Source organism: Ziziphus jujuba, chromosome 9, assembly GCF_031755915.1.
Source record: "Ziziphus jujuba cultivar Dongzao chromosome 9, ASM3175591v1".
NCBI classification, from domain to species: domain Eukaryota; kingdom Viridiplantae; phylum Streptophyta; class Magnoliopsida; order Rosales; family Rhamnaceae; genus Ziziphus; species Ziziphus jujuba.
Window position 1 is genome coordinate 21,140,641 of NC_083387.1, and position 14,285 is coordinate 21,154,925.

The 14,285-nt window shown below is 29.5% G+C and overlaps 1 protein-coding gene across 1 annotated transcript; it reads left to right on the forward strand.

Moving 5' to 3' along the window:
- Nucleotides 1-12,176: 12,176 nt before the first annotated feature.
- On the forward strand, nt 12,177-13,537 carry LOC107427327 (probable inactive chitinase-like protein LaCIC). The gene is made up of 3 exons (XM_048480640.2): nt 12,177-12,576; nt 12,759-12,915; nt 13,055-13,537. Exons 1-3 carry the CDS (start codon nt 12,177-12,179, stop codon nt 13,446-13,448), a joined length of 951 nt encoding a protein of 316 aa, XP_048336597.2. The 3' UTR covers nt 13,449-13,537.
- The last annotated feature ends 748 nt before the right edge of the window (nt 13,538-14,285 follow it).

Here is a 14,285-nt window from a genome sequence, read left to right on the forward strand (position 1 = left end):
TAACAGTAATAATTGTTTTATATATCTTAATTAATAAATAAATTTAGTAAATATGTTTTTTTAGCATATTTTTATTAATAATATTTTATTTATAACCATTAAAGCTTACTATAAATCAAGTGATTAGAAGAAATATAATGTGCATTCAATATGTTAGCAATTTTTATTGTCAATTTGATAATTAATTAATTAAATAAATTAATTCTACATTTTCAACAAAAATTTCTATTTTTTAAAATGAGTCATTTTTATGAGTTTTAATTGATATTTGACACTTTTTATTATTTTCATAGATATTTCCACATTTTGATCTATTAATATTTTTATTGATACTGAAATTTGAATCTTACACATAAGTAATATAAACAATGTTTTTAAAAAATTATCCTACATTGACAATATTTGAAATGAATGTCAAGCTTTTGAAGTTATATTAGATATTTAAAAAATTTCTAGAAAACAATTTTTTCTTAAAAGTTATTTTTTTTAAATAAAGAAAAATATTTTAAAATATATAATTAATTGATAGCTATAAATAGATTTTGTGAACATTACCATTAGATTAGAGAATAATTTCAAAATTGATTTTGCCTATATACCATTTAGATTTAGACAATATTAATTTATATGCTATATAAAAAAATAATCTACATTCAACATTAAAGATGCTCTTAGTATCAAAGTATGTTCATCTATTTAAGATATTTTGTTTTCATCAGTGGATCATTGTTTTTTAGTTTTTTTGTTTTTTTTTTTTTTTCACTAATTGGACTATCATTATTTATTACTAGTTACAGATTCATGTAATTCCTGACATCTATAATTACAATACATTATTTTGATGATACGTTATGAAAAGGAATTAAAATTAAACAGCTTAAACTCCTAAAACAAAGGTTAACTATTTAATTGCTTTATGATAAAAAGTAATAATAATAATAATATTAATAATAATTATAAACACACTAAGTATTAGAATATAATTAAAAATAATAATAACAAATAATTATAAACCCATCAAATATAAGAATAAAATTAAAAATAAGAATAAAAATTATTTATAAACCAATCAAGTATTGTTCAATAAAAACTATAAAAAAAAAAAAGTGATATAATTTGATAAGGCATGAAAAAAAAATCTTCTAAAATTGTTCAATAAAAATTATAATTTTGTTGCTTAATTATTTTTCTTAGTTTGTAGTTTGACAATTTGTTGCTTGACATTTGTGAATTTGATTTGCCATCAATAATTTCTTAAATTCTTTATAAGAACCATCATATTCAACAGTCACTAAATTAGATCGTTTTTTAGGAGTTTCATTTGGAGAATTGAAGTAATTTTCCAACACAAAATTCTACACATAAATCAAAATATATTAAGTTATCAATTAGATAATGTTGTTTTATAAATAAAATATAGGGTTAATACCTTCAGCTCAACAGTATTAGTGTTTTCAAGTTAAGAAAGCTCATCATAGGGTTAACAATATTACATTTGGGGATCATAACAATAAAAAATATGATAAACATTGAAGATAAAAATTTAAAATATTAAAGATAAAAAATAAAAATAGAATATAAAAAATATAATATATATATATTATTATTATTATTATTATTATTATTGAGTGATCTGAACCAAGATTTCATAAAGTGGAAATTGCTACCACATTATCTTTATATAGACTATTTTTTTAATATTTAAAAACATTTTATGTGAAAATAAACAATATATATATATATATTATGTTAGCAAATTAAATTACTATATGACTATATTAATCTTATTAGTGATGATTATCATAGGTGATTTGATGAGTTTTGCTATTTGTCACCACTTGTAACAATTACCGATTTATATAATAAACTTTAATTGAAATACTAATCATATTAATTTTTATGTTAAAACCCTAACGCTAAACTCTTTAATGGTAACAATTTAAAATATCATTTGATATGTATGTTTTATTAGTGATTATTCACTGGTGGTGATAAAAAATATTTTCTTGACTTAATATATTTTTCTCTTATTAATTAATCTTCATTATAAGCCCTTTGAATCGCTTCAATAATTAGAATTTAAAAATTTAATATAAATTTAATGATATAATAAAGTTCTACTTGATAAATGAAATCCTTTAAAGCCTAGCAAATTTAGCGTTTAAAGTGATTTCAAGTTAAAAAAAAATCTTTATAATAATAAAATTATGAAGTCAATCTGATAGGAGTCTAATTTTAAGTGTATATATCTATATATATATTTATATATATTTAATATAAATTAAGAAGGAAAAAAGTTTATGAAATAAGAATAATGGAAAGTATTGTTACTAAAATAATGAATAATGATGGAAACCTTAAACATCATATGTATTCCCTCTTGTAATATGGACTAATTAAAAAGTAGAAAACAAAACCCTAAGGTTGCAAAACGAAGAAGTAAAAGAAGAAGAAGAAGAAGAAGAAGAAGAAGAAGAAGAAGAAGAAGTTGCTGTAAAGTAACGCAGAGAGAATGCAAGAACTATTAGCCCCTTGATCATTGATTAATTTTCAGAAAAATGAAAAGTTACACAGCTAAGCTAATGACATGTACACCAGCTTATCTACAAGATAGAACGGAACTAAAAAACAGAAGAGTAAATGAGAATAACTAACCAGAGAGCTAACTAACTGGTTCTATTCTAATTAACGAACCCTTTACCGCAGTAGAAGTCTCACGTGACTATATTAAAAAATACACGTGATGACCTATTTACTCTCAGTTTGATAGATGGAGCGTATCCCTCATGTACCAAAGCAACTAATGTTGGCAATATTACAAGAGGCAGTGCGACGTGGAGGATTCGAATTGGAGTAACAACAACTTCAACCAAATAGCATTAATTTCTTCTCCAAAATATATAATCGATTGAAATTTCAAAATTAGCAGACATCAACATCCCATAACTTAATCTGCATCTTTTTTAATTTTTTTTTTCATTTTTTATCGTTATTATCAGTTGTATTGGCGTAGGAAGTTGAAGCTTTAATGAAGCAGCTAACGCACAAAAAGAGTAGAGAATAGCTTTATCAAATCCAAAGCCAACCTCCAACAACTCTACGCTATTCTTGAGCCTTGGTGTGCCTCAGCTTCGTCCTCTTGTAAAAACAAAAATAAAAACAAAAACAAATTAGAATGTGCTTGGTTTGTTACATTACTGTTTATTGTGCCATTAATGTAAAAACACTATGTCACAAAAAACTTCAAACAAAGACAAAGTTAACAGAAGAAAGAAATAGAGGTTGGAAAACTTAAATAAATAAGGTTTTCTTTAACTAAGGTTTTTTTTTTTAATTCATTTATATATTTATTTATTTGCAAATTCTAGCTTTAAAAAAAAAAATTGGAGAATGAAGATGTCCGGTTACATATTATATATAAATATTTTGGTGAATTAATGAGAGGGACTCTGGTTATATGGAAGAATGGATTAGCAAGTTTTAGCTAAGCACTATTCCATATCATATGGCAATAAATTCCACATAAAATATTTGGTCGAAATAGGATGCAGATTGAATGTGACTCACTCCTACCAAATATTTCTACATGAAATTACAGTTGCCTTTCCATAGTCACGCATGTGTTGGTTCCATCAATATCTTTTGTGCTTTGGTGCAGACTGAACTACCCAAAATAAAAAGAATAAAAAATAAAATAAAAAATTGAAGGTTCCATAAACCTATGTTTATGTTGGAAACATTAACCAAATTTAATATTTGCTTTCTCTAGGATATATAAAAAGTATGTATGGGAAATGTAAGAGTATTTAAATATGGTTCGTGTACTATGAAGGTGAATGCTTATAAATCTATGTCTTTTGTCTATTGAATCAAGTGGTGGAAATTATAAATAAAAGGTTTTATGTATTTGCTCTGTTTTTACTCTCTTTCTCAAACGAGTTAATGCGCTGCATTTTTTTTTTTAAATATAAAACCAACAATTGGTATCCAAGCATATGGCAAATATAAACAATTTTGCTTCCCTTACTACCTGTTTCAATGGAGAAGATTATGATTATTGGAGCCATCAGATGAAGGTACTGTTAAAATCATTTAAGTTATGGAGTATCGTTGAAGATGGATATGACGAGCCAGGAGATAAAAGAGAGTCTAACTATAGCACAAAGCACACTGTTGAAAGAAAAAAAGAGAAAGATAGCAAGGCTCTTTTTCAGATTTATCAAACCATTGAAAGACTTGTATGTGAAAGGATTGCAAAAGTAGAAACTTCCAAGCAAGCCTGGGAGATGATCCAATCAACATGTAAAGGAGAAGGAAAGGTGAAAAAGGTGCGTCTACAAACTTTGAGAGTAGAATTTGAAAAACTAGAAATGAAGAGAGTGAAAGCATTTCAAATTATTTCAATAAGTTTACTTCTATTATGAATCAAATGGCTTCTAAAGGAGAAATTTTAGAAGATCAAAGAGTTGTTGAAAAGGTTCTTCAAAGTCTTCCAGAAAATTTGATTTTGTTGTTGTTGCAGTAGAAGAATCAAAGTTTTTATCTATTGTTTCAATCGAGGAGTTATTTGAAATTTTTAAGTCTCATGAATTTTGATTAAATAAAAGAACTCTTGCTTCATCCAATCAATTTTTGGTTGATCAAGCTCTTAAATCACAAGTTACAAATACAGCACGGAAAAATTTCTCACGAGTTCATTTTTGAGGACGTAGTAGAGGAGGCAATAATAGTAAAAGACGTTCTAAATTTCATGGAAGAGGGAAAAGGAGTCATTTTTGAGGACATAATAGAGGAGGCAATAATAGTATAAGAGGTTCTAAATTTCATGGAAGAGGGAAAAGGAGTCCAAGCAAATAAGATCTTTTAGAAGAAAATATAATTCAGCCAGAGAACACACCACAAAGAGTAAGAGGTGGCAGATTCAGAGGAGGAAGAGAAAGAGGCTCTAACTTCATGGACGTCGCTATTTTGAATACTACTATTGTCACAAGCTTGGACGTAAAGTAAGTGAATATTGGAATAATCTAGCTAATCAAAAAAAGAATGCTGGATTCATTCATGATAAGGGGGAAGGTAATTTTGAAACTTTGCTTCTTACTTGCTATGGTGATATAAATAATGTTTAGTATCTAGATAGTGGAGCAAGTAAGCATATGACTGGCAATAAGCACATGTTTTTCATCATTAGAGGAATTTAAATGAGGTTAAGTGACAATTGGAGATGTAAAATCATTTAAAATACAAGGTATGGGAGAAACTGGTTTTAAAACTAAATCTTGAGCTTTGGAGAAAATGTCAAAGGCTTACTATGTCCCTAGATTACAATATAATTTGCTGAGCACTGGACAACTTTTGAAAAAGGGATTTGATATTCACTTTCATGATAATATGTGCATTCTAAGGAGGAAAAGTTAGCTTGTTGCTAAAATTCTAGTGGCTTCAAATAATTTATTCCCTCTTACACTGGAAATATCTAATATTAATTGTTTTAAATGTGTTGAAGGAGAAAATTCAAAAATATGGCATGATAGATCTGTACATATAAATATTGGAAATCTAAGGTTGCAATCAAAGAGAAAGATGGTTAAAGGCCTACCTGAAATTGATCAAATGATTGGAGTATGTGAAGCTTGCCAAGTTGGAAAGCAGCATCGTGATTCTTTTCATTCGAAATCTTTTCAACAAGCTAAAAGACCTCTTGAACTTGTCCATTTAGATTTATGTGATCCAATGCCAGAACCATCTATTGGAGGCAACATGTTCTTTATTTCTTTTATCGATGATTTTTGAAGAAAAGCTTGGAGATTTTTAAAGCAAAAGCATAAGCATTTCAAGCTTTTAAGGATTTTAAAGCTCAAGTTGAAAAGTTTTTGGGTTATCAGATTAAAATTTTAAGAACAGATCATGTTGGAGAATACCTTTCAAATGAGTTTGAATTATTTTATAAAAAGGTTGGTATAAAACATGAGCTAACATCCCATTATTCACCACAATAAAATGGTGTTTGTGAAAGGAAAAATAGAACAATCATGGAAATGGCAAAGTGTGTGCTTAAAAAAAAAAAGGTTGCCTTCAAATTTTTGGGCAGAAGTTATATGTTGTGCTACCAATTTAATAAATAAGTCACCAACAAAAGCTTCGCAAAATTGAACTGGTACTGATCAAAACCAAGTGTTCATCATTTGAGAATTTTTGAAAGTCTTGCATACGCATATATTCTCGATGCTATGAGAAAAAAGTTGGATGACAAGGCTGAAAAATGTTTTTTGTGGGATATAATGAAAGATCCGGAGCTTATAAGTTGTATAATCCTCATGCAAAGAAGATTGTAGTAAGTAAATATGTGAATTTTAATGAAGCATCATCTTTGTATGACTTTGAAGCAGATGGTTCACTCAAGGCACCATGTATTGTAGTTGAAAATGAGAAACATTCTCAAGATTCAAAAAATGAAGATTCTCCCTAGTGGAGAGAGACAAAGACTATGCAGAAGATTTATAATGCTACTCAACCAATAAATCAAGAAAATATTTTCTTTGCCTTTTTTGCAGGAGAAGATCCTATTTCCTTTGAAGAAGCTGTAAGGGAAGGCAACTAAAGAATAGCTATGAAAGAAGAAATTGATGAAATTGAAAGAAATAACACATAGGAACTCATTTTAGCAAAGAAAAATGCTTCTATTGGAATTAAGTGGGTGGTCAAGACAAAGATCAATCCAGATGGTTCAATTAACAAATACATGGCCAGATTAGTTGCCAAAGAGTACAAGCAGAAGGAAGGTGAAGATTTCAAAGAAGGTTTTTGCACCAATTTCAAGACCTGAAACTGTTCGGTTAATAATCTCTCATGCAGCTCAAAATAATTAGGAAATTTAGCAAATGGATGTTAAATTTTCTTTCTTGAATGGATATTTTGGTGAAGAAATTTTCATTGAGCAACCATTTGGCTTTGTGAAGAAGGGTGAAAAGTACAAAGTTTATAAATTGAGGAAGGCCTTATATGGTCTTAGATAATCACTTAGAGCTTGGTATAGTAGAATTAATTCTTATTTTGAGAACGATGGCTTTCAAAAGTGTTCATATGAGCATACCTTATTTGTCAAAAATCATGGCAAAGAAGGTTTCGTTATTGTGAGTCGTTGTGTTGATGATCTCATATTCACCGGCAACAATATGGAATTATTAAATAATTTTAGAGCATCAATGAAAAGGGAGTTTGAAATGATAGATTTTGGAAAGCTACATCATTTTTTGGGAATAGAAGTTCATCAAGGCAAAGAAGGAATTTTTATTTCTCTAGAGAAATATGTAAATAATAATTTGAAGAAGTTTGAAATGGAGCAAGCAAATCCTGTTTCAACTCCATGTGTTGTTGGATTAAACTTAAGTGAAAATGGTGAAGGAAAACTTATCAACCTAAGTGTTTTTACAAGTCTAGTTGAAAATTTGATGTATTTAACGTAACAAGGCCTAATATCATGTTTGCTATTAGTTTTGTCAGCATATTTATGGAGAAATCATATTCAAATCATTTGAAAGCTACTAAAAGAATTTTAGGATATGCTAAATGGACTATTGCTATGGTATGTTTTATCAAGCAAATCTTCCAATTAATCTTATTGATTACATTGAAATTGATCTTGTTAGAAGTATGGATGACAATAAAAGTGTTGCTGGTTATGTATTCAACATTGGGAGTGAAGCAATTTCCTAGATGCTAAAGAAACAGCCGATGATAGTATTTTCAACTACAGAAGTAAATTACAAAGTTGCCTGTGTTGCAGGTAGAACCAATCAGCTGATGTATGACAAATATTGAACATAAATAACTGGTTCCCTGAAAAAATTTCATGAACGGAAATAGAAATAATCAAATTGACAAAATGATACCAATGTTTACTCATCTAAAAAAAAAAAAAAAAAAAGGATACCAACGTCTTTTCAAATGTACGTTTGTAAAAAACTAAAGAAACACTTAAAATAACAAAACAAAATGTCCTTTAAAATCCTTTCCAAATGTAGTGTGAAATTCTGTCCACTTTTTCAAACAATTTGGCAAAGGCTATATTTCACAATATTCATAAACCACACAATATTCCACAATTCCACAAAGACTAAAAATTAAACAACAATTAAAAACTATTCCACATTTCCACAAAGACTAAAAATTAAACATCAATTTCAAAATATTCCACAATATTCCACAATTCCACAAAGACTAAAAATTAAACAACAATTTTAAAATTTCAGAGTCACAAAGACTCTGAAATGTAAGCTAATCTGTTTAAAATTGCACAATTCCACCTACAAACATGTAAATAATTTGTTTAAACAATTCCAATTTCAACTTAAATTCCATAATATTACACAGTATTTAGAAATTGTACGATATTCCACAATTCCACAAAGACTAAAAATTAAACAGCAATTTCAAAATTTTAGTGTTACAAAGATTTTGAAATGTAAGCTAACCTGTTTAAAATTGCACAATTTCAACTACAAACATGCAAATAACTTGTTTAAACAATTCTAATTTCAACTTCATTTCCACAACATTCCACAATATTCCACAATTCCATAAAAATTAAAAATTAAACAGTAATTTCTGAAATTCATAGTCACAAAGACTCTGAAATGAAATCTGTCTTGTTTAAAATGCAATTTTAGGAATTTAGAATCATAAAGACTCAGAAATGTAAGCTAACCTGTTTAAAATTGTAATTTCAGAAATTTTGAAGTCACAAAAACTGAAATGCAGGCAATCTCACGATTTGAATTCGAAATTTCATAAAAATAGAGTTTCAAAAACAATTCACAGATATAATTCAGCATTTTAAAACCATATGAACTTTCACAATAAAGCCATTTTAAAACCATATGAACTGTCACAATAAAACTATTTTAGAACCGATTCAACAATTCACAGTGGCAATTCAGCAATTTCCTTCACAGCTGGAAAACTTTCTTATCCATCTCATGTTAGTGGAAATTATCAAGACAATCGAACTAGCAGACATGCATAATCTCTATGATCTATTTATGCAACAAATAAACAAAATTACAAAGAAACAACAAAATTTATAGTCTATTTATGCAATCAATTTCTGAATTTTAAGTCACATTCAGAGTCACAACAACAGAGACTCTAAATTCTGGAAGCCAATTCAACCACTCTTTATCCATCCACAACCAGTGAGAGTTTGAGAGAATAGAGCAACTTACCTTAAGTTATCACAGCTTGAAGAACAAAGCCACACATGAGCACGACACAGCCATGAGCCACAGAGCTGCCTCATCTTGAATCCTTCAATTTGAATGGCCAATTTTCTCAAGAATTAAAATCCAAAATTTTGTAAACAATTAATGTTTGAGAATTGAGATCATCGAAGAAAAGTATATAATTTTAAAATAGTGATTTTTTAGAAATTAAACCCTAATAGGAAAAAAATTGGGAAAAATGGAAATTTGCAAAATTACATGAGAATTAATGTAATGGTTGGTGACTAGATGATGATAATTGAGGCTGTTGATCGTCTCACAGCCACCGGCCCACTGCAAATAATGGCGATAGAGCTAAAGTTTTGGTCAGCCACCTCAAGCTGAGAATGGATAGATTGGAGAGTGAGAGTGAAAGTAAAAAAGATAGAGAGATTGAATTTTAGAGCAAGAGATAGAGATGGAGCGAGACTGACAGAGTGAAGAGGTCCAATCAAGAGGGTGAAATGGTGAGAGATGGGAGTGAGAGAATGAAAGAAAGAGATAATGGAGATTACCATCGTCGGAGAGATGGTGGAGGACAGGAGGAGATGCTCGTCGGTAGTTGTTGATGAATGGTGAACAAGAGTGACAATTAGGGTTTTAAGAGAGCTTTACCCTTTCTTTTTTTTTTTCATAGACAAAGAGTGAAAGAGGAGGGGGAGATAATGAGATCAATCGAGAGAAGCCCGAGAGTGAGTGAGAGAGTTTTGTTTTTTTTTTTTTTTTAATAAATCAAATATAAATATATTATTATTATATATATAAAAAATGTAATTATATATATATATATAGTTGATAATATTTTAAGTTATCCGATTCGGTTCGACCAGTTTGACCATATCTCAGTATTAAAATAAAAAATCAAACCGAACCATTGCTTCTCCTGTCTCAGATGAACATTACGACCCAATCAAGCCTAACCAATATGATCCGTAAGTGGTCGGTTTGGTCAATTGACCGATTCGGGTCGGTTTTATCTATTATTTGCCTACCCTGAAGCAGTTCAAAGTTAAATGAGTCAACTTTCACTTTTACATTGCCAACTTATTCTCCAATACCTTTCCAACCAATCCAACATAAAAGTAAATAAAGAAATCTCATTCTCCTTTATAATCGCTCTTCATTGTCTTTGCATTTGTTTCAGCCCTGTCACCCATTTTTTCATTTTATTTATGGTCCTTCTTTTTCACTGGCCAAGTATTATCCATTATTTGTCAAAAAACATACCATTAATCTGTTTTTTTTTTTTTTTCTGTTTCACTAACCAATTATTATCTATTATTTGTCAAAAAAAATATTATTCATTTGTTTTTGTCTCTTAAAATCAATGGGTATGTTCAAAAATTGGTTTCTAAGTCCTACTATCTGCCCCAAACACAATTAGTCCTCTCATAATTGAATTTCCCCTTCTCTCTCATAGTCCCACCTTTTTTTTTTGGGTAATATCTCATACTCCCACCTTCATGTATAAAATTGTTTGCACAATGTATTAAAGAAGGAAAACTTTACTCCAACAAGGTTAGGGAACATTAAAATAGAAAAAAGATTTTCTTACTCTACATGATAAGCAAATCAATCCATCACCATGTCCCAAATCTCTTCCTTGACCAAATCTTGATTTTTCCAAAATAATAATGAAAAAATATTATGGAGATAAAATAAATCCATAAGCTATGAAAGAGATAGAGGGTCCGAGTTCAATGAGATGGTGAAGATGAGGGCAAAAACATGGGAGGAAAAAACTGAAAATTATTTAGATAAAGATGATCAGATTATATTAAAGAGAGAGAAAAAAGAATTTAAAAGAAAAAGAGAGAGACAGGAGAGAGAGAGAGAGAGAAATTTGGAGTAGAAAAAAAAATTTTGTTTTAGAAACTAGTTAAAAAGTTAATAAAAATGCTATTTGTTATTACTGAGGAATCATCATGCTTACTTCTCATATACCAAATAGAAATTTAAATAATTATTATTAAAGGATTTACTTTTAGAATTTTAATATAAAAATAATAGAATTAAAATTCATCATATATATATATAAATTGGTAATTGTTATCAATGGTCACAAGTACCAAAAACTCAAAATTTAAATACAAATGTACATCAATATTAAGGAGACCTTATGCGTACTCTATGGCAATTCTCCACTATATACATATACATTTTTTTCCAGTAAGTATATTCACATATGTATGCATGCATACATATATATTATAGGAGTCAGTCTAAAATAAAATCCACTTTATTTTATTAAATTAAAGTTCACATTTGATGATCATTTAAACTTAAAATTTAAAAAATAATAAAATATAAATTTAATAATATACTAAAATTTTGTTTAGATAAAATAAATTAATATATATTGATTAATAAATATACTTTTAAATCTTAAACATTAATACAATTCGAGACAGAAAAAGGAACATCTCATGTTAATCATCTATATATCATATAGCTGTTGACATGATTTGATGCTCATCAAAAATAAACTTTACATTGATAAAATAAAATAAATTTTATTTGAATTGACTATGTTAATTGTCAGCTATCCATTGAACCATAACGAGTTCAATTAAATATTAAAGAGACATGAGGCTCCCTCGGTTTCTGAAAGCCGCCCATATGGTGTTCTGTCGACCAATACCTTTTTGGTAATAAACTATTTTCTGATCTATTAATGAATTACCAGACAACAAATTAAATTACATTAATCTTAGCCCGCCACCGCTACTCAATATAATAAGTCCAACATGCAATAAGACTAGAATAAAATATGAATCACAAATATCAGTATCCTTTCTTCCATATCACCATCTATAAATACCCACATCTTCTATAAAAAAAAAAATCTACAAATACCCACATCTATTTCCATCCATTTCAAACATATCAAATTCTCACCAAAAATAAAAAATAAAAATAATGAAGTTTTGGGGCTTGACAATTGTTTCCCTATTGTTGTTCACCATTCAAGGAGGCTCAGCAGAGCAATGTGGAAGACAAGCTGGGGGTGCTCTGTGTCCAGGAGGTCAGTGCTGCAGCAAGTACGGCTGGTGTGGCACTACACCTGATTACTGCAACAACGAATGCCAAAGCCAATGCTCAGGCAGCGACACCGGTGGCGGTGATATTCCGATCTCAAGGTCTACTTTCGACGAGATGTTTAAGCATCGAAATGATTGCCCTAGCAAGAGCTTTTATTCCTATGATGCTTTCATTGCTGCAGCCAAAGCCTTCCCTGGCTTTGGTACCACCGGTGATGATGCCACCCGGAAAAAAGAGATTGCTGCTTTCTTAGCCCAAACCTCCCATGAAACTACCGGTATATATATCCTTCATATTTTTATCATATTTGCAAACTTCTAGATCATAGTCCTTTAGTTTTTACCCCCCCCAAAAAAAAAAAAAAAGATTACAGTCCTATAGTCTTTTCTTCTGATAATTATTTATCATATGGATTTGATAAGAGATTGAATATGTATATATATATATATATATGTACAGGAGGATGGAACGGTGCACCAGATGGTCGACATGCTTGGGGATACTGCTTTGTTACAGAACAAAACCCGGGAAGTGATTACTGTTCTTGGGATTATCCAGATTATCCATGTGCTTCGGGACGAAAATATTTCGGTCGTGGTCCAATTCAACTTTCATGGTAAAGTATCAGTTTTTTTTTTTTTTTTTTTGCTTAATTTGTGGGGCTTTTGTTTTGTTTTTTTTTTTTAAAATTTTAATTTTAATTTTTATCCCTTTATTTTTTTATAATTTTTATGACCATTATTGAATATTATTAGGAACTACAACTATGGTCAATGTGGAAGAGCAATAGGAATAGATTTACTGAACAACCCAGATCTTGTTGCCTCGGACGCTGTGATTTCATTCAAGACAGCAATCTGGTTCTGGATGACTCCGCAGTGGCCGAAGCCCTCTTGCCACGATGTGATCACGGGAAGATGGAGTCCTTCTAGTGCCGATTGGGCAGCCGGTCGAGCTCCTGGTTATGGTGTCATTACCAACATCATCAATGGCGGACTTGAATGTGGTAAAGGTTGGAACGACAAGGTGGATGATCGCATTGGATTCTATAAGAGGTATTGTGACCTTCTTCATGTTGGTTATGGGGATAACCTGGACTGCTACAACCAGAGGCATTTCGGATCTGAAATCTTGGTGGACACCATGTGAACATAATAATGGAAAAGGTTTCATATGTTAGTTTTAGTAATATTATTGTCGGGGTGCTCGATCGATCTATGTCTTACCCCTTTTTTTTGGTTGGGTTTTACTTCTTCATGTTGCTGTTGTCACCGCTAAGTGCTATGGTGACAATGTGTTATGTTGCGTTATATGTGTTCACATTGCTGTATTTTGAGATGAGAAAATAATAATATGATTCCCACAATGAACGATTTGAAACTCGTAGCTATATGCTATGCATAGATAATTAGCTAGTCACATGGACTATATATATTTATATATATATATATATATACACATACATACCTTTTAGATTTGATTTTAAAAGATGGGTCTTTTTCAATTAAACAAATCCAACATATTTAATGGTTGAGATTAAAGAAATACAAGCCAAAAAATTTCCTAAGTCACTTAGATATTGTCAATACAATAAATGAACTGTTAAATAAGAATCCCAAATACAATCCAATAAAATATTAATTGCATTATTTACCACATAACTTTGTAAAAATTTAATAAACAGTTTGGAATACATAGTACTATTATTTATAATTTTGATGAAGAAAAAGAAAAGCAGCCTTTATCATGCTAGTTAAAATAAGTTTATTTATTTATTTTATTTATTTTGTAAACTAAAAATTATAATGACCAAAGGGCTTTTTTCTCCAAATGGACTTCATACTTGGTTTGATAATTGTGATAATCAATATGAGCAAATGTGAGACACTAGCAAACTACTTAATGTTTAACACCACATCGTCTAAATGTAGATCAGAAAAAATATAATAATAATGACTTTGATAACACCGCAATTTTTTTAAAGTA